The following is a 21376-nucleotide window of genomic DNA, read 5'->3' on the forward strand; positions in this document are numbered from 1 at the left end:
ATATCCGCATGCATAGGATATAGCTCTTGTGAAAAGGCACCAAATAATTTGCAAAATCCACCTAAAGCAAGTTACCTTTATGAAGACTAACTAGAGTATAGTGTACATTCATATACCTTCATTCAGTGGCACAGCCAATATTTTGTTTGGGGGGGGGGTCTTTACACCGAACGATCGTGCAATGTTTGTACTAAAAAAAATTTGAATTGTTGGTATCTTTGGGGGGAGTTGACCACTCCCCCAGCTGCGCCAGTGCCTTAATTCAAAAGACTGTTTTTAGGTTCGATAGAAATTTATTTTCGTTGTTTATTATATTTTGTTCCGAAACAAAACATGTTTAGTTTTACACAGAAAGAATCAAGATTTTTTTATTTTTTCAATGGTTCTAGTTCTGATTTCAAGCATCTGTTGGTCTTAGGACTAAAAATAGATTTTTTTTTCATTTCGTCTGATCCACTTCTACCATCTTATAGTTAGAGTGAATATCCATTGATTTTTAAAATGTGATCCACTTCACCTCAAAGTACGGGCTGAAGTGGATCGCACTTCAACCAAAAAAATTTCAAAACTGTGTAGCCAAGAATTTTGATAAATAGGCCAATCGATAGCAAAAGGATCATAGAATCTTTATTATGAACGCCAGCCCGTTCGCACTGATACTTTGAATCTTATTCCTAAAAAACCTCGATTTTTGATCCACTTCACCCCGTTTGACGGTATCATTCCTTAAAACTTGAAAAATCCTTCTACGGTTACTTTACTTTCTTGATAACTTTCTGATAATTGCCTCGGAGCAACTGATTTCTAAGATTAAAATCGATCTGATATTCTGATATGAATTCTGCATTTTCCTTTTCACTAGCTTCCTACGAGGAAATAAAGTGTCCGTGATTGTTAGCATCCACTTTTTCGAAAATGAAGATAACATTTTTTGCATTTGTTTCAACTCGTTAGTAACACCAAAACTCTCGTTTCTATAATAGGAAAATGATACCCCCAAAATGCGAAGTTAGCACCCACATTTTCGAAAATTGTCCACCATTGGTAACGCCAAAAATTTTATTTGTAGCCTTACCTTACCTATAATGGGATAATGCCACCCCCAAAATACGAGGTCAGCACCCACTTTTTCGAATATGAAGGTAATTTTTTTGCATTCGTTAGTAACTCGTTTGTAACTATTTGTAACACGAACATTTTCGTTTGTATCTTGAAGATAGTGGTAGGAATACACCTCATTCTGTTGGGTGCTAACTTCACGTCACCCATGTTCGATTTTTCCCGATAAATAAAATACAGTCGGAAAGTTCAAAATTTCGTGTTAGAAATAGTTACTAACGTATTAATAAAAATTATCTTCATTTAACGAAAACTGGGTGCTAACTTCGAGGATAAGGAAATAGGTAGTATATAGGTACCCAAGGAGATATAGATAAATATCTCCTTGCCAGGTACCTATATAAATATACGTCTGGAGTTTATAAACTTACTTATTGTAGTGATTTTGTTCATCTTTTTATATAGGTCAAAATGGTAGAACATTTTAGACAAGAATATTAGAAGTTTAGAACACAGAAATTGTTTCATCAGAGGCACTGGAAATTCTACGTTTGCTGGGCATCTGTTAAATGCAAAGCACAACTTCAACAAAGACTTCGAAATTTCACATATAGAAACTGTTTAAGAGCCTCAATTCGGTAAAAGTGGACTCTAATTTGATTATTTATTCAAAATTAAGATCAAATCAAGAAAAGATAGTACAAAACGATATACTGGCTCACCTTCGTTCCACCTGTGTCGAACATACACTTTGGAAAGTTCAACGAGTGTGAAATCTTGATTCGATTTTTACGACGACAAGAGACTCTTCAAATTCTCAACAACGACCTCCAACTACCACACTTCCCATCATGTGCCTGACTTGACCCATTTCGCCGAATATACCAGTTGGAGCGAATTAAGGGAAGAGCAAAACAAAAATTTCTCTCGTACATTGGTCTGTTCAACCCCAACCAATCCGAAAATAAACGAAACCCCAACAGAAACTGAACCTTTTAGTAAGTTGGAAATCAATAAAAGTAAGTTATCGCCGGATTAACTCAACCACCAGATTGACCTAGATAACTCCCCATTAATGAATTTATTTTGAATATTTGTGTGCAACTAGTAGTATTTTCTTCAGTTTGGTCGTTAACATAAAATAAACAAAAAAAATATATAATATTTTAATGTTAAAAGAGGAAAAAATAAAACATTCTGTTGAAATCTAAGGGTTTTGGGTTTTATTTTATATATTAATTAATTGCTCTAACGTTTCCGGACATTACCATTACTAGCTCTAGTCCGATTTGTTCCTCTCCCAAAATTGCTCCGAATGTTCCTGAAACTGTCATAACCCTCTCTAGATTCTTATGAATAGTGTCAAACGCTTGCTTACACAGGGTGTATTTGTCCTTCTAGGAGGAAGAACTGGTCAAAATAAGGCGTTTCACCAAAAATCATCTATACACAACTAAATCGCACGATATGTTATTTTTTTCAAGTGACCTGATGATACAACTAATCAGATAGACTCGGAAGTACTGAACCATTTATTTTGTTTTTCAATTAAATTTTGTCGAAGTCATAGGGACTGTAGCTCAACCATCTTGAATATTTTATGTAGACAATTTTTGGTGAAATGACTTTTACTTCCACCCATTTGAAAATGCTATTGTGATAGCGAAACACGTGTGGTGGTTTAAAAACTCATTTTGTGAAATTCGTATTATCGGTTTCAACTTCCAACATGAAATCTCATTAAGTATTGGCCACATTAATCCAATAACTAAATAACATATTATTGCTTCATATAAATATCGATCCACTTAAAGTAGGCACTTTAATAGAAAACTCAATGTTTTGTACGACAGTAGTTTGAGATTTCTTCTTCTTCTTCTTCTTCTATTTATCATAGGCCGTAGGCCTGTGCTTTCCAACTTTCACTTGAGATATTGAAGACCACGATTCTATCTATCTATTTGGAGGTCTTCCTAGGGGGCATCGTGTTCGTGGTATACCATCCCTAGTGATTTTTGCTAACCTTCCTTCAGCCATCCTGTCCACGTGATGATTCCAGGATCTTCTACGTTTACGTCTCTACCTGATGTCTTCTACTTCACATTCGTGCCTTATGTCTGTTTCTTTTTCTGTCTCTTAATGTGTAGCCTATGTTTCCTATGTTCGAAGGATATTATTCGTTTTTTTTTTGTCTGCTCTTGTTTTTATAGCGTATGTAAATACCGGTCTAATAAAGATTTTGTATATTGTAACTTTCGCCTTTTTATTCATATATCTAAGTGTTATTCCAGATGATGTCCCAAAATGCACCTGATATTCGGTTGGCTTTATTGGCCTGTCCTTTTAATTCATTCGTTCGATTTCTTTCTGACTGAAAAAGTGCTATGAACGGCGTCTAAATCACATAAAAGAGTGTACGAAGCGAATGTTTTGACAAAGGAAAATAATATTTTTGATAAAATACAATCGTTTCTTCTTCATATTCTCCATACATAAATAACGAACCCTCTTATCGTCTAATGAGTCCGAACCCAATCGTCTAAGTCCATTTTCGACCGTGATCGATTTGCATGCATTACTGCCCGTCATTACAAAACTTCGTCGTCATTATTATCAAACCTCATTCTTGCACATTAGGTAATAATTATTATTAATGACCGTATAAGGTCCCTTTAAGGAAAACTATTGCAATAAGCAAGTGATCAGCGAACCAGCCATTTAAAATTTATTATGTCAAGTATTCTGACTGAAAAACACACCTACAGGGTCTTTGAAAAATATCGAAACGGCAGAACAACTCAGCTGGAGAGTATGTTACAGAAAAATGTTTCTCTCACTTTGACCTTGATCAAGTCATTTCAAGGTTGAATGTGATTTCTGGAATTGTATCATATATTTTTGATACCAGCAACCATAAATTAAAAGAGCAGAAAATTTTACGCATGTAAAAAAGCAAGGGTTCTTTTAGGCCATTGTTACAATCTTCCAAGTCGAGATCAGTGGAAAAGTGTCTTTCCACCTGTATTTATGAAATGTTACTATCTAACATTAACAACTATCATCGACAGATGATAATTAGTTTCGTTGATAATGTGAGTTTGGTATGTCGCATGAGGTCACACCTCAGTGTCGCAGATATTCTTAATGAGCAGAGTTAAGTTAAAACTTAATATATATCACTCAATAATTATTACACCTATCAAAGAAATCGTTTCCAATATATGACACAAGAATAAACACCAAGTCAATAACAAAACTATCAAAACATATCCTGTATTTCTTTATACCTTCTGAGAGAATTGATTCATGTGTTCGTATTGTACTTTCCGGACTCAGTTAGTGAGAAAATAAAATAATAACAAATAATAAACGAATTAATTCAGATGCATAACATCGGCAGATAATTAAATCAACAAATATTACGCAGATAATTATCTGCGGATGTTATGCATCTGAATTAATTCGTTTATTATTTACCTGGCTTACTACGAAGGCGTGATCCATTCACCAATCTCCAATAATAAATAATAAAAATAGAAATGATTTAATTCATTTTCTGAACGGCCAAAAATTATATCGATTCTAAAACTACCCGAATCATTGATCGTTGTCTTCGCCCAAGAACTGACTACACTACTGATTTCTCTAACTACCTACCTACTAACTACAGTTTTCTCTAACTACCTGTTTCGCTATATAATTCAACGAAGATCATTGATTGAAATATCTCGAATAAAGATTCTAAATAAACAATTGAAAGTTGTGCTGCGAGAGATTAATTTTTGGAAAAAACATTCGTAGAGCGAAACAATCCGTTAGGGAACGTCTTTTGAAATGACTTGAAGAAAACGGTGGACATATCGAAAATTTATAATTAAAAACTTATCACTATGAAATGTTTTTTATCTCCCTTACCCTTGAAGCGAAGAAATCAGAGAATTCCTGAAGAAAAGACTATACCAAAGATCTGGGAAAATAAGCATTTGTACACTATTTTTCACTCAGATTCCACCTGACCATGGGTTCTCCTTTGAAAATAATGAGTTTTGAGGTTTTTGTCATGGCTTACTTTTACATTGAAATTGAAAACCCTATCGTCCAGTTGCAGGAAAGCCCATTAAAATTTAATACTTCATTAAAATCTTAATCCTTCATTTTCCCCTTCAAAAATGACAGTTTTAAATTTTGATAGGGCATCAAATCTTAATGGACTTTCCTGCAACTGGGCCTATATGTTCAATAGAATTTTTAATTAATGGAGGAGAAGCATTGGCGTGTTTTCTGATTGAAGCTAAAATATTATAAAGTTTCATGCAAAAATCTCAAAGTTATTAATCAACATTGGAATGAAGCCCTAGTTGAGAAAACTGGTAAATAATTAATATGAATTAAAAACATAGGCCTTTATATGGAACTTTGTAGTATTCCGATAGTGTTCTCCGTTGTTTTTTAACACTCTATCAATGAATAAAGTTTGCAATCTATCAGACAAATACGACTGAACCAATTTACAACTGCTTTCACAAAATGAATATTTTCGTGGTTTTCTGACCTACTGCTGGATAAGGTAACTATGCAATTGAATGCCCTTGTTAAATTTAAAAAGTGCTATTTGAAAAGTGGTACCTACAAATCCTATCAATATCGTTCAAATATCTTCCAAGGGCCAAATCACCATGCTTACACCTCTACGGCCTTTACAAAGCACAACTAAGTATGTGTAATAATATTTCACACTCTGTAAGATAGATGCGTGTCATTAAAATACCAATCGATAGCGATAGGTATATTATGTTAATATGAAGCTTTCCCTGATGCATATGGATTATATTATATTACTATCATCAATGAGCTCTGTTTGTATAACCTATTTAATGAATGATCGGTCATTATTTTGTCATATCAAGGACTTGAAAGAATAATGAGGGAGGTAGTTATTTAGGGTATTGAAAAAACATGGTACTTATGTATAATTTATCATTAATATCTATAATTAATTTAAGGGTATATTTACAAGACTTTGGAGATCTCTTATATAGCTATTTCACATTGAAGAAATATATTTACACTCCAACGCAAGACTGCGAATATCAGAAAATTCAAAGTTCATAATACGAAAGGAAAGAAAAATAACCGCAAATACAGACGTGTTGAGTAGTGTATTTTTTGAAGAAAGTTACCACGGGAGTAACAAAAAAAAATTGGCCGACATATGGTTTCTACAACTCTTGAGGACTGTTTTTACAGTTTATTTCCTAAATTCATGTCTGTTCAGTTACATTACATGTTCATAGAGCCTTAAAGAAATAATAATTATATTATTTGCATTTAGTGAATTTGAGTTTTTGTTTTAAAAACAATTGCATTGCCGACAGAAGAACATCTTGATCTCTATTCATTTCAAACTCCGGAAGAAGTACATATGTACTCATTATACTATTGCGCGGAATATAATAACAGTTTTGCGGTATAAAGAGTCATACTTTGGCCATACAAATGACTTAGAAACCAACTTCTCCTGAGAGTTAGATAAAAAACACATACAAAATGTTAATATAAATAGTGATATCTTCCTAATTGGATAGTGAATGAATTATTTTACATGGTATTATACACTATGAAAGAAAAAAAGGTTTAATGATTGCCAAAACATTCCTGTTCTTGTTATAATGCCTATTGACAATCCTAAGATTATTATGTTTTGAATTCTTTGATATCGCATAAATCACATCGAATGAATTCACTCACAGAATGGAAAGTTTTATGTACAACTGGAAATATTGGTGGAAATGTTTCAAAATGATGAAAACTTACTTCAATATTAATTTCAAGTGTTTCACTATTATTACTCTTATGTATTTTTTAAATGGATGTTTTAGCATATTTTACACTTAGATAATTTCGAGTCGAGAAATTAAACTTGATGACCTTTATCGTTCAGCAATAAGAATTTTTCCATAAACTATAATGTTCAGATATATTGATCCTGGGTTCATTTTATTATTATTTATCGGTAATTTCATTCATTTTGCTCCTTTCTAAATGGCGAAAGTCTTCATATTGATTCGAGAATACACCGAATTATTAATGAAATATACCTACGTTTGATGGTTATTGAAAACTTTCCAAACCACCGGAGTTAAAGTTTACTTCATTTCATAATAGCCATGAAACATGTATTACTTCATTAATATTTCTGTGTCTTCATAAATATGTAGAATGGGCAATCAAGCATCCTTCATATTGAGTTATATTTTTCCAGAATCGGAGATTCTAGTCTCTAGTTTCCAAACCAAAACTTTGACGTTTTCCCACAACTGGGGATGGGAAATATCATTACGAATTCATCCTGTTGAGGTTCGCGATATTTATAAATATTCCAGAACTACGCCCTCAGGTTATTGGGTTTAAATATCGTGGAAATATCGTGGTGGAATTTCTGATTTCCGTCAAATATATCCTAATGTATGAGGTTGAATTTTCCTTGGTTTCATGCAAGTGTTTCAAAGCGGAAGGAAAATACAAAATCTGAAAATACAATACGTAATCATATGACGATTAAGATAAACTTGCTTCAAACATGGCCCCCCTGCGCGAACTTTAACTTGATGAACTAGTGATGAAATTTTCTTCCCCAGCAGTAAAAAATTTTGAATAAACCTAACCAAAAGGATTGATACTTTGGAGCAACAGCTTAAATTGAACAACCTGGAAATTCTTGGTGTACCGGAAAAACAAAATGAGAACTTGCCGAACGTATTGCAGAAGATTTCCGAATTCATTGATTGTCCTATATCTCCTTCTGACGTTGAAGCGTTGTTCAGGGCTAACAATAGTTCTGTTGTTGGAAAACCGAAACCAATCATTGTTAAATTCAATCGGAAAATCAAGAGAGATGAATTCTTGGCTGCATCTAGATTCAAACGGAAGTCGATCGGATCGTCACCTCCCGTACTTAAAATTGATAACATTTCCAACCAACTATTTATAAATGAACATCTGACGAGATTCAATAAGATGTTATTAAATAAAACGAAGGAATTGTCCAAATCACGCAATTACAAGTTCACCTGGGTTAGAGATGGTATTATTTATGCTAGAAAAGAGGATAAATCCAAGGTTATAAAAATTCTGACTGAAAGTGACTTGGACAAGATGATTTAGTTCAGTTTGGTAATTTTCGGTTATTGCGCTCAATCGTGACGGGTATTTCTATTCTGTACCAAAATGTGCGCGGTTTGAAATCCAAACTAGCCAATATTTACAAAAATTCCCTTAACTGTGATTATGATGTTATTTGTCTAACTGAAACGTGGCTCAACGGTGCGATAGCTGATAGTGAAGTTTTTTGCGATGCCTTTGAGGTATTTCGTCGCGATCGTGATGAGAGTAGCTCGACCAAGCGTGACGGAGGAGGAGTTTTGATCGCGGTTAATAAACATTTGTGTGCCATTCCGAGGTCCGAATGGATATCTGATGCTGAGGATCTATGGCTTACTGTGACAAGCAACTCATCCAGGTTCCATCTATGCTGTGTGTATCTCCCACCAGGTGACTTTTTGAGCTTACAAAATTTCTGTTCTAAATTGGAGGACATAATCAATGACCATCCAAATGATTCATTTGTAATTTGTGGTGATTTCAATCTGCCTTCTATTGAATGGCAATATGATAATGTGAATAGTAATTGTATCCCTCTTAATTTTACCGATGTTCATACAAATCATTTCGTAGATACTATGTCATATTGTGGCCTCTCACAGTTCAATCACTATCAAAATTGTTCTCATAATACATTAGACTTAGTTCTGAACAATGATTTTTCTGTTAGAGGATTGAAAATTTCTAAAGAACCTTTGGTGAATGAGGACAAGTTTCATAATACTTTAGAATTTGATTATGTTGGGCGGAAAGTGTTCAGTTTCCAAAAGGAAAGGCTAGCTAAGAAAAAATTTAATTATTCGAAAGCCGACTACGAGCTTATTTCCAACAAATTGGATGAGGTTGAGTGGGACGAGAGGTTTGGGGGTCTGAATACTGAGCAATGTGTTGATGTATTTTATAGAAAGGTTTTTGAATTGATCGAGATGTATGTACCTAAATCATCCTTTAACTCATCGAATTCACCTAGTTGGCTGAGTTACTCAACTTTTAAAGTAATAAAAGAGAAAAGGAGGATTCATAGAAAGTGGAAACGATTCAAAAACATCCTAGACTACCAAGAGTTCAAAGTATTGAGGAGTCGTTCAAAATTTCTAATTGAATCTGACTACAAAAAATATTTGGACTCTGTTGAGTCTTCGATAGGTTCCAATCCGAAACTGTTGTGGCAGTTTGCCAAAAATAAAAAAGGGGCTAAAGTTTCCATCACGGCAATAAAAGAAAAGAAAACGAACAGGGTCATTACGGATCATCAGGACATTGCAGAGGAGTTTTCTGACCACTTCGCTTCTGTCTTCAATCCGTCGAGTCTGATCAATCCTTCGTGCTTTGTTCACGAATACCAGTACGTTGAATCATTTTCTATACCGCCTCAAATCATTCTGAAGAAAATAAAAGATCTGCCAAATAAACCTCCTGGGCCAGATAATTTGCCCACATGTTTGCTCAAGAATTGCGCCTCTTCTTTTGTTACTCCTCTTCACAAGTTGTTCAACAAATCTTTAAGGGAAGGTTGCTTTCCCAAAATCTGGAAGACTGCCTTAATTGTGCCAATTCATAAATCTGGAAATAAACAACTTTTGGAGAACTATAGGCCTATATCAAAATTGTGCATCATCGCTAAAATTTTTGAGTCAATCATATATGACTTTTTATATAGTGAGGTTAAGAACATCATCAACGTTGAGCAGCATGGTTTTATGAGGGGTAGGTCTGTCGAAACCAACTTGTTTTTGTATACTGATTTTCTTCTCGAGCAGATGAACGCAGGTCTTCAGGTAGATACGGTCTATGCTGATTTCAGCAAGGCCTTTGACAAAATCGATCACACCATTTTAATTCGGAGGCTTGATGAGGTCGGCGTACACGGTACTTTGCTGAGGTGGATTACTTCCTATATCAATGATAGACGCCAATCAGTTGTTATTGGTGATTATTGCTCTTCCTATAAAAATCTCACTTCTGGTGTACCACAGGGGTCTCATTTGGGACCCCTTCTCTTCAATATATACGTCAACAATATTGTAGACTGCTTCAGATTCACAAAGTTTCTGATGTACGCTGATGATCTGAAAATTTTCTGTGCCATTTCTAGCTTATCAGATTCTGTCAAGCTTCAAGAGGACTTGGATAGACTCTTCAAATATTGCCAAGAACACTCGCTCTTTCTCAACTTCAGTAAGTGTCGTTATATAACATTTTCTCGCAATAAAAACATTATTAAGACCCAATATAAAATAAACAATAATGCCTTGAGTGCAGTCTCTGTAATTAAGGATTTGGGTATATTCTATGATTCCAAACTCATTTTTGATCATCATATTAATTATGTATCCAAAAAGGCTCATAGAATGCTAGGTTTTATAATCAGAATATGTAAAAATTTTCATCAATGTAACTCTATAAGAGCTCTCTATGTAGCATATGTGCAAAGTGTCTTAACATTTGGTTCGGTCATCTGGAACCCATATTATAATATTTACATAAATAGGTTAGAAAATGTTCAAAATAAATTAATTAGGCACATAAATAAAAAATTTCATCATAATACTGTAAACAACAGGGGACAAATCATGAAGAAATTGAAATTGTTGAACCTTGCTGATCAGCGAATGATGAGGGATGTAAAGTTTGTTTACAAGATCATAAAAAATATTTCAGACTGTTGTGAACTTGTCAGTGTGATCTCCTTTAATGTGCCATCTTATAACACACGGAATAAGTTTGTATTTCATATACCCCAAAGTTTCACCAATTATCACCTGAATTCACCTTTGGTTAGATGCCTCAGGTCATATAACTCGTTGTCGGCCCTTGCATCTGTGGATGCTTTTTCACTATCACCAGAGAGTTTTTCGACTGGATTGAAACGATTTTTTATTAATCATAGTTAGGCTATGTAATGATGACTGTTTTTTTGTTTGTGCATCCATTTATATTGTAGAAAAATTTTTATGTTTAATTTTCTCTTTTGCATCGTAATAACCTAAACTGTAATTATTAGTGAGTGCATATAATTGGGTTCGTCCTGTTTTGTACTCCTTTGAATAAATAAATAAATAAATAAATAAATAAGAAACTGGACAGAAGTTTCCTATTGGAGAGTTGATGAAAATATCACCTTTACTTCCTATTTTCCGCTTTCTTTCGAATTTCAGCACTGAGTAGGAATAATTGTGGCAGAGTCATTATTTTCATCGTCGACAATTTTGCTATACGGATTCCACGTCTCAGTTGAATTGTCTTTATTGGTGAAGTCGAATTGAAAATTCCATAGAACGCGTTAACTAAGTTTTACAATTTAATTAAACTAGTTGTTCACAAGTTTCACGCTTTACGGAATTATAGCATAATAACTGTCTTACTTCAGATTTATTACTGAGTTACAGGAGGGTTCCCTAAACCATTCATTAGGAATATACACGCACTGAAATATTCAACTGAACGTTTGAATTAAGTTCGCTATTAAATACAGATAAAGGTGCATGGAGTTGTTCTCAAGTTTGACAGTACCTAACAAAGTTTAAAGATCTGAAAATATTTTGCAAACAGGCGATATAACGTCTAGGCAGTCAACAATTGTAGGTATTTAAAAAATATCATCATTATCATTGAATTTGATTAAAATGTATGCAATCCAAGCGAATTGCAGAAATGAAATTCGAAATTAACTTCTAGATCATGTTGATATTTATACATTTTTACTCGAATTTGTTTCCAAATTGGGGGCGCAAATTACCTGCTGATACAAAAAAAAATAATTTGTTGGCAAAATTATTGTATTGTATTGTATTGGGGTAGTTTTTTTAATGAAACTTCTTCATATTTGATATTGAAAATCAAATGGATTTTTATGCAGCAGTGCTCAAATATAGTTCCTCGATATATTTCGAATAAGTATATAAATATTATCAAGAAAAAATGGAGATAGAGATGAAAATTTTTTTCAGCAAACGATAAATTTGTGTTTTAATATTTCGAATTCAGAGAATACTGCCGAAAGCAAAGAAGTTATGTTTTTTGTAAGACATCATTTGATCATTAGACGAATATTTTGCTTTGTTGCCATATGATCATTTTCACATCTTGAATTATCTGTAACAGTTTTTCAGCTAAAAAAGAGTGAGCATTTGAAGATGGTAAATGTTTTTGAAGAAAACAGTTCGTCGTTTTTCAAAAAACAAATATGTAATCTCTTCGGTATTTTATTTCGAATGAGACTATAGGATCAATTGTTTCTTGCCAAATTGCTTATTCGGCAGGTTAGGCGGAATTCGATATTTCTGAACTGAAAGGTCATCAGGTTCAATCGGAACTTCATGAATGACAGATGACAGGTAGGTATCGAATCGAACATCAATCAAATAATATCAACGCGCTTGAGGAGAAAACGCACCTTTAGTAATCAGAATTTTTTCGGTAATGAATCACATGTAGAATCGGTCGTTCTATATCACCAGACTTTTCAACTTTTCACTCCACCATATCACACGAGGCTTACGTGTCCATCCTTTTCTCGGGTCGCAGATCGGTGACAACCGTTTTATTCTATCGAACTATAGTGGCGAGAACGATAACTAACACCATCAGTTTGTGTGTTATGCACATCGAGCAGGATCCACGCATCAGGATGGCATCTACGTTGTCACCTGAAAATGAAATTTATTGAAATGATTTTGTTAGGACTGGACGAGTGAGCCCATGTGGGACCTCTTGCACCGTAGTTGTGAGTTCATTTTTATAACAAAACGATATATTGGGCACCATTTATTACTCAAGACCTGACGCTTTCGATAGTTTGCCTTTTCCTTCTTATCTCGTGACTTGGCTGAAGGATTCAGCATTGTTACACTTTGATAACCTCATTTGATTCCCTGTTATTCAGTTAGATACATGTCTTGAATTTGAAAGGTATATTCTTTTTTTTTTGTTATAGCTCTTTATTGAGGTTTACAATCTACTTCTATAAAGTATTGAGCAAACGTGATGAAAGTTACAGACATGTTGAAGATATTAACCTATTAATATTCTTCTTTACTATATTTTCAATTCAAGTCAACTGGCCAAGTTCTCTTCAATCTTCTTATGTTGAATGGATTCTCAGTTAGTATATTAATGAGGTTGTTTTCGTGACTTTGCAGGTTCTGCTAATAACGGTTGAAACGATTTCTGATTTCTTCTGAAATGAATGGTATTCCTAGATCGTTATGAATTGTAAGATTGGAGACGTACCAAGAGGCATCTGTTATAAAGCGGAGTATTTTTGATTGGGTTCTCTGAATAATTCCCGTATTCGATGGTTTTGCGCATCCCCAAAATTGAATGCCGTAGGTCCATATTGGTTTGATTATAGCCTTATACACGTCGATTTTTGTTTCGAGGGGGACAACATTTAAGGTCAAATTCACAACTACATCGCTTCAATCCTTAGTGTTAGAACAACAACCCTTAACTTTTCAATGCGGAAGATAGGGGAAATTTCACCTCATTTAGAAGGTCTTCTCATCCTGAGTTCAGCATATTGGTTTTTTCTTCATTTCATTTATTGATTCTTGAAATATTGACATTTGAATTTGAAACAACGATGGTATTGTCGTCAAGCAAGCTGTCTGAATCAAGCGAATTTATTCATTTATTTTGTAGATTTGATGAAACTCCATAACTGCCATACACCAGACATCAAAATAATGTTCATTTCTCTCATCAGCAATGAATTTCAATTCTTTCTGCCAAAGAATAAACCATTTTCACCTTAATTTCTGAAGGAAGTAAGAACCAATAATAATTATTTCGTTGTCCAATGTTGACAATTAACGGTTACCATCGTAACAACAGAATGAATTAGTCAAATAATTGATGATTTCACATAGCATGGTTAGCGGAATGACTTGGTACTGTACGAAATTCAAAATTGAATATCTCGAAAACGAATGGATTAAATGAGAAAAAAATTAATACGCTGAATTCAGCATAGAAAGGCCTTTCAAATGAGGTATCACTCACCCCATTCCTATTCAAAATTCAGAGGTTGGTGTTCTAACACTAAGGGTTGAAGCGATATAGTTGTGAATTTGTGTTTAAAAGTGGTCCCCCTCGAAACAATAATCGACGTGTCCGAGCATTTTTTCGAAATAAATTTGCTCCGCCCGTCATCTCGTCTGTTTCGTTCTAAAAAGCCCACCCTGTATATTGTTAGTATTTGCATCTATGAAATCAATAATTAGAACAGTGATTGCGGGAATTTGGACAGTTATCTTCTTTTCAAATCTTCATTTCAAAACTGGCTAATAACATTAATTTCTACTTTTTGTCCCCACAGCCTTGAAAAAGGAGAAATTTATCAAATTTTGAAATAAAGATTTGAAAGGAAGATAAGTTTCCAAATTCCCGCAATCATTGTTCTAATTCTTAGCTTTTAAAGTTCAGAAAGAATATGTTATCACTCGAATTAGAAGTCCAAAGATAGAAAGATATTGTTCATCCTTAACATCAACACTCTTCAGTTTTCCACAATTCATATTCATAAGAAATGCAAGTAGAACTGTATAAATACTCGATCATCACCATAAACACCATTTGAATCTTCCTTAGGGTTATTAAATGAAAATGACCATAATTTTGAACTAAGAAATGACAAACAACTGCCCTTTACACCCCTCTCTCGACAGTGGCATGTACCTAGATATCAAAGGGATGCCGAAAACATCAATAGATACCTACTTTATTAGAGAGAATATGCGGAACCTTTGATTTGATGTTATTTTCTACTGACAGCTGAAGTTTGCTTTAGGTCTGATTGCATTTTGTGGAACTGTGATAATTTACGTTATTGCGAAGAGGCCAAAATTTTTGTTTTTCATTTTCACTTGCAGAACGAATTCTCTCTCTGAAAATCAGGAACAGAATATAGACAAAGAACCTAGGGAAATTCGTAGGAATAAGTTTTTTTTTAATATGAATCAGATACATATTTTGATATGCGATATGCGAAAACTAGCAGTGAACCAGAAATGAATATCTTTGAAATTACTTGAATATTACAACAAGTGAACTCATGAAATCTTTTTCTTTTTCATATCGGCGAAATCCTTTGAATCCAAATCCTGAACTCTGTCAATTCAATGGCAATTACCTCAAATCTATCCATTTAGAGCCCACTCTTAATAATAATCAATGAAGGTAATGGCTCTGCTGAATTACCTACATTTCCGAGTCGGGAAAGTGCCTCTCGCCAGAACGAAATTAATTAAAATCTTGTATGAATTTTTATTTGTCCTTAATAATAAACATTCAAGACGCATTTCCTCCATTTCACACTTCTATAGGATAATTAAAAAATATTCTGAGAGGTTTTATAAAAGAGCTGACATTTCATCTATTCGTGAAATAATGAAAACGAAAATGAAAATCTTCAAGTTGAATTTTCTACATGGAAGAGTCGTGGAAAATTAATACTGAAAAAGAAAATGCAATTGAATAGAATTGTATATCTGCATAATATCCCTTTAGAACAAGAATATTTTCCACCTAACGTTTTCTGCTTCGTTGTCACCGAAATTCTCCAGCGAATTTCATTGCTGTTGTTGTAAGGGTTGTGTATTGGCTATGATTTTCAGGAACAATCTGTTTTGGGTTCTTTCGTTAATGAAAATTCCGATATCGAAAGCCGATAATTCTTCTCTGAAATTCCTATTTCTCAAGTATTGATATTTGTGGAAAATACGCCCTATAAGCCTTTGTTATTATTGACTTATTTGGTCAATTGTCAATTGGTTTATTTGCTCTTTGTTACGAATAAACCTTTTTCCGATCAATTATTGTGCTATATTGCTATTGTTTCTCAAAAAATACGAATTTCACGAGAAAAACGAAATTTCATGAAATAGAGTTATTAACAGAGTAACACAATGTATCGACAAAATGACGAAAACGACCCGAAGTAATGACCTAACAATCTTATCCTAACCGAACCTAACAATCCATCCAACATAAAGAAGCATTTTGTAAGGCCCTCAATGTTTCTGACTTCTCAATAAAAAAAAATGTGAATATTTTGCTTCCTTATATTCACACCCAGTGTAAAAAGAAGAATAAAGACTGAGAATTTTGATTTGCATCACTGGCGAATAATCCAATATCGGCGAAGAAATGTCGAAGTTGTGGCTACTGTCATCGCTCCTACAAGTTTGTCGTCCAACGGAGTTTTGCTGTGACCTGCATTCTGTGAGCAGGTTATCCGGGTTTCATTCTCCTCCTAACACCATAAAGTAAATCAAGACGGGTGTTTTCTTTGCCTAACACTCGTCAGTTTCTTCTAGATCTCCCCATTAAATGCTTCGTTAGTCGACAGTGCTATGCAAAGAAGCACTGATATTTACGAAGATCCAGAAATTTATAAGATCTCGCAGTATTGAAGTTCATTAGTACTAGCTCTGGAACATTCTGCCAGAGTGTATGAGAATAACAAGAATAAGTACACCTTGAATGGATGTGACGTTTCGGAGTTTATATCAGACACCTTCATCAGACGCAAACCTTCAGTTTTGTTTTCTCGTTATTTCTCCTTCGAAAATATCACTGTTACATTGATATTCTTTTCAAAAACACAAGAAAGTAGACTCATTTCATAGGGAAATTCCCTATTTTGACTTTTCATTTTAATAAATTCAACCAAACATTCATGTTTACATTTCAATATTATTCGTTAGATCGCCCTTGCAGTAGACGGCGAGGCAGAGACAAAAAAAATATTTGAATTTATTGAGTCTGGTTTTTTCTTAGGTGATTATAATCATAATATACAGGGTGGTCCAGATCGTAACCAAAAAATTTTAACTACGTATTCTACATAAAAAATAAGCCCTAGTTGTCATATAAACATATGTCGAGAAATGTTTCCTCTCCTAGATACGGGGTGTTAAAATTATAGAAAAAAAAGTTTTCTAACAATAACTTTCAAACTGCTTGAAGTATTTTTATGAAATTTGAAACATGGGTTTTGAGCGTCAAAGAGCACTTTTTGCATAATATCATTTCTTTTCTATTCTACCAGTGGCGTCCGTACTGCAGCGAGACTGTTTATTTTCAGATAAAAGTGATACGCCACTGGTTTTTCCGATAATAAAAATTACTATTTGAATCCCTATTCAATTTGGAGCAAGTTCGGTCTCTTGACTTTTTCTGTACGAGGCACCGTTTCCGGTTAAAAAAATAAAACACATTCTCATGCATGAAGAAAACGCCAAAATTGTATATAGTAGGTAAATAATAATAATAAGACTATTTTTGTGAACGATTTCTTCATGCATAAAAATTGTTTAATTTTTTTTAACCGGAAACGGTGCCTCGTACAGCAAAAAGTCAAGAGACCGAATTTGCTCCAAATTAAATAAGGATTTGAATAGTAATTTTTATTGTCGGAAAAACCAGTGGCGTATCATTTTTTTATCTGAAAATATTCATCTCCCTGCAGTACGGACGCCACAGGTAGAATATAAAAGAAATGATATTATGCAAAAAGTGCTACTTGACGCTCAAAACCTATGTTTCAAAATTTATAAAAATATTTCAAGCGGTGTGAAAGTTATTAATAAAAAACATTTTTTTTTCTATAATTTTAACACCCCGTATCTCGGAATGGAAACATTTCTCGACATATGTTTATATGACAAACTTATTTTTTATGTAGAATACGTGGTTAAAATGTCTGTGGTCAGTCAAGTGAAACAGAAGAACAGGCGCCTCAGGAGCGTGGTCAAACATGATGATTTTATTATGTCGTGATCACCGACATAATAAAATCAATTTCTTAAGGCTGAAACTTTGTAAACTGTTGTTTTTGTTATATAAATCAAAATTATGATAGTCAGTCAACGTCCAATGGGGACACAGCTGGTCAGTCAGCTGCGTAGCGACGTTTATAAGGGTGCGTGACTGACCGCAGCATTTTATTGTATATTATGTATTATGCTTATAATCACCTGAAAAAAAAACAGGCTTCATAAGTTCAGAGCCTTTTTTGGCTCTGTCTCTTGGACTACAGTAGAAGGGTGAGTTAGCTTACTTAAATATCGGAGCCCTTGTTCCACTCTGATATAACTCTCTGACAGATGTGCAGATTTTGATTCGATTGACATCCAATCACCCGTGACAATTAAACGAACCAATTTTGAATCGAACGTTCAATAAGAGATTGCATTCCGACCAATTTGCATGTGCAGATAATGAGCAAGCAATGTTTAAACCAAGCCTCCAAGCCAGTTGGTAGGAAACCCGAACGGAAGCGAAATTCATATGAAAATTTCACAATTACACCTCAAATACATACTCATTAACTGGGAATATCTGGTGTTCAACATCGCGAAGTTAATTATACGCTAGTATTTCAGAAACATGCCGTTGTTTGGCTAACACCCTCCTTCCGAGCCAGCGAAAATTAATTGGTATATTTCGAAATTGCCGCTGCGCCTTCACTTATTACGCCTCGGATATTTCTCGAGTATTAGCCACGAAAATTAAACTTCCCGAAAATGCATAATTACCCGGCTAAAACAAATACGCAAAGACGAAACCTAGTACTAGCACTAGCACACTTGGGCCGTAATGGAAAGTATGATAAATGTCTGCAGTTGCCTGGTAGGTACAGAGAGATGAGCTCTGAACAGCACTTAGGAATCGAAATAAAATTTTAATTTCGACTTGGATTATGTTCCATAAGCAAGCTTGAGATACAACTGACGTTGTATACTCCATTCACTTTTATTGTAGCACTCGGTTGGCCATGGAAATTTGACACATTCCACTCTGTATAGTACGAAAATGTGGCGTTATGACTCCTGTCGAAATAATTTTTAGTTTTAAATCAGTACTATGTTGCCCGTTCTATGTAATTAGTAACTAGTATTTTATCACAAGTTCGAAAATATGCAACGAACATAATTGACGTTTATACAAACTGATTGAAGGCATACCAAATCTGGTTATTTGCATGGAGAGTACAAGAGATCAGTTTTCAAATATATTTATTTTTGCTATGGAAGAAAATTGAGTTATTGTCACATAATATGCAATAGCTTGAGGAGGTTTAATATTGGTTATATTCTTCGACTAAAGGTTGAAGACGTTACATAAGTTGTAGATTTCAAAAAATCAAACAGAACATGAAATGCATCTGATGCAGTGGTAGAGAATAGATATATCTCTCGAAGGAAATAACGGATAATCACAAGAATGTTAAATTCTTCAACAAAAAATCATCTTGCATCAATGGGAGTCAAAAAAAATAAAAGGAAGTTTCAAGGCAAGAGGAATAAAAAATTTCACGTGAATTAACAATCAACAGGAAACAGAAAAATAGAAAAATCAATTTTCTGAAACTTATTCTACGCTGACATTCATCGACTGTCTGTGGCGGTTGTCTGATGTTTTATGTTAGTGCAGCTTCCTGTTTCCCAAAACACACCTATATTAAATTTATCATTTTGTTCAGGTGATATGCCGTGAAACTACGAAAGAAAAACTAATCGGCAGTTTTGGAGCCAAGAATCTATAAGTAAGGCTATTTAAGCAAAAAAAGGAAAACAATTGGTATTCCTCAGGCGACGCTTAGAAGACAATAAAACCTTGGAGTGTAACTCTTAAGATTTGGGAATATTCAGAAAAAAATTTCCAACTGAAATTGAGCAGGAGTCAGCGGAACATTAAAGTTTTTAGAAACTCGACCCATTTACAAATTGGGTGTTTTTTTAATGAAGCGTGTGGAAAAGCTGCAACTGTTCAGAATGCAACTAATGGCTTCAAAAAGACAGGCATCTGGCCCATCAATCCTGATATTATTCCAGACTATATGTTTGAACCACCAGAAACACAAACATTCTGTTGAATCGGTAAAATATATTGCAGACGTTACACCTGACTTTATTCCCAGCTCACATTTGCTATCAACTGAATGTCTCAACACTCAATCCAAAAAGAGTAACGATGTTGAATCCATTTTACATCAAACGGCAACAAATAACGATAAAGTAAATTCTTCACAAAACACAACCACTACCAATGCTGATATCATCGGAGTTGTGCTTTGTGATGTGAAATAGAAACAAGTGTAATAGTTGGGGAGCCGAAGAAGGAAATTTGGGATTTACTCGAGCGTGTCAGATTAATATAAGGGGACATATCTTGGACCCTATAGAGTACCTCTACCAAAAATTAGACCTGTATCTAGGACAGCCTGTCAAAATAGTAAAAAAAACTATCATTGTACATACTCGAGCGTGTCAGATTAAGGTATATGTGGTTAATTACATGTTGACAAGTATATATTCTCTTAATCTGTTGCAAAAAAAAAACGTCACGTGTACATTCTCTAGCACGGTGGCGTTTTTTCTCATTTTGAAGCTAATGACTCAAGAATAACGGAAAAAATATAATCAGTTTTTTAGAATTATCTCCTCTCCTGAGCTTCAAATCTTTTTCCCATTCATTATAAAAGTTGTAGAGCATAACATTTTCCACAAATTTTTTCCTAAGCAATTTTTTCTACGTTCAAAAGTTTTTGAGATATGGCGATTAAGGCGAGGTGTTTAGCGATACATGCTGAAGCGAAAATTCACTCGTTGAAAAATAGTAGGTACATTCTAAGGTTCAGTCAGAGACAACACTAAAATTTTCGTGACTAATTTTGAAATTGTCATCATAGAAATGCCTTGTCATTTTGGCAATTGGACGAATGTAGAGCCATATTTTCGCGATTAAGACGCGTGAAGCGTCTTTAAGCGGTGCTATTAGAGCGAATAAGTCATGACGTCAGTCTTTAAGACGCTTTAAGCGGAACCTGGCGGTCTGTGGAGAGCGCCTGTGTCATAGAGTCATCTTGTCTCTGGCCTGTGTCGTCTTAAGCACAGAACGTCTTAAGCGGAAAGAGGAAATATAAAGAAGAAGGGAGAATATGTTGTTTATATCGAATTTGATTTGAATTCCTACTAGGGAGGAGTGCTTTTATTGCCAATAATGCAGTTTCTGCATTATCATTTAGAATAAATAAATATTTTTCAAATAATAGCCAAAGAACAAAAATTGAAAAATTCACAATTCGATTCGCTGTCTAATGACAACGACAGATGACTCAACCATCAGCGATATTCTATTTTTGCGACAA

The 21376-nt window shown here is 34.2% G+C and overlaps 1 protein-coding gene across 2 annotated transcripts in view; it reads right to left on the reverse strand.

Annotated features, from left to right (window-relative positions):
* Window positions 1-11296: 11296 nt before the first annotated feature.
* LOC123308467 (lachesin) overlaps window positions 11297-21376 on the reverse strand; it is a 422460-nt gene continuing 412380 nt past the window's right edge. For both annotated transcript variants that reach the window (XM_044891126.1, XM_044891127.1), the window contains one exon: window positions 11297-12869. In XM_044891126.1, coding sequence (XP_044747061.1) covers window positions 12769-12869 — 101 coding nt within the window. In that variant the 3' untranslated portion in view covers window positions 11297-12768. The remainder of the gene's footprint in view (window positions 12870-21376) is intronic.

Source organism: Coccinella septempunctata, chromosome 2 (assembly GCF_907165205.1).
Source record: "Coccinella septempunctata chromosome 2, icCocSept1.1, whole genome shotgun sequence".
NCBI lineage: Eukaryota > Metazoa > Arthropoda > Insecta > Coleoptera > Coccinellidae > Coccinella > Coccinella septempunctata.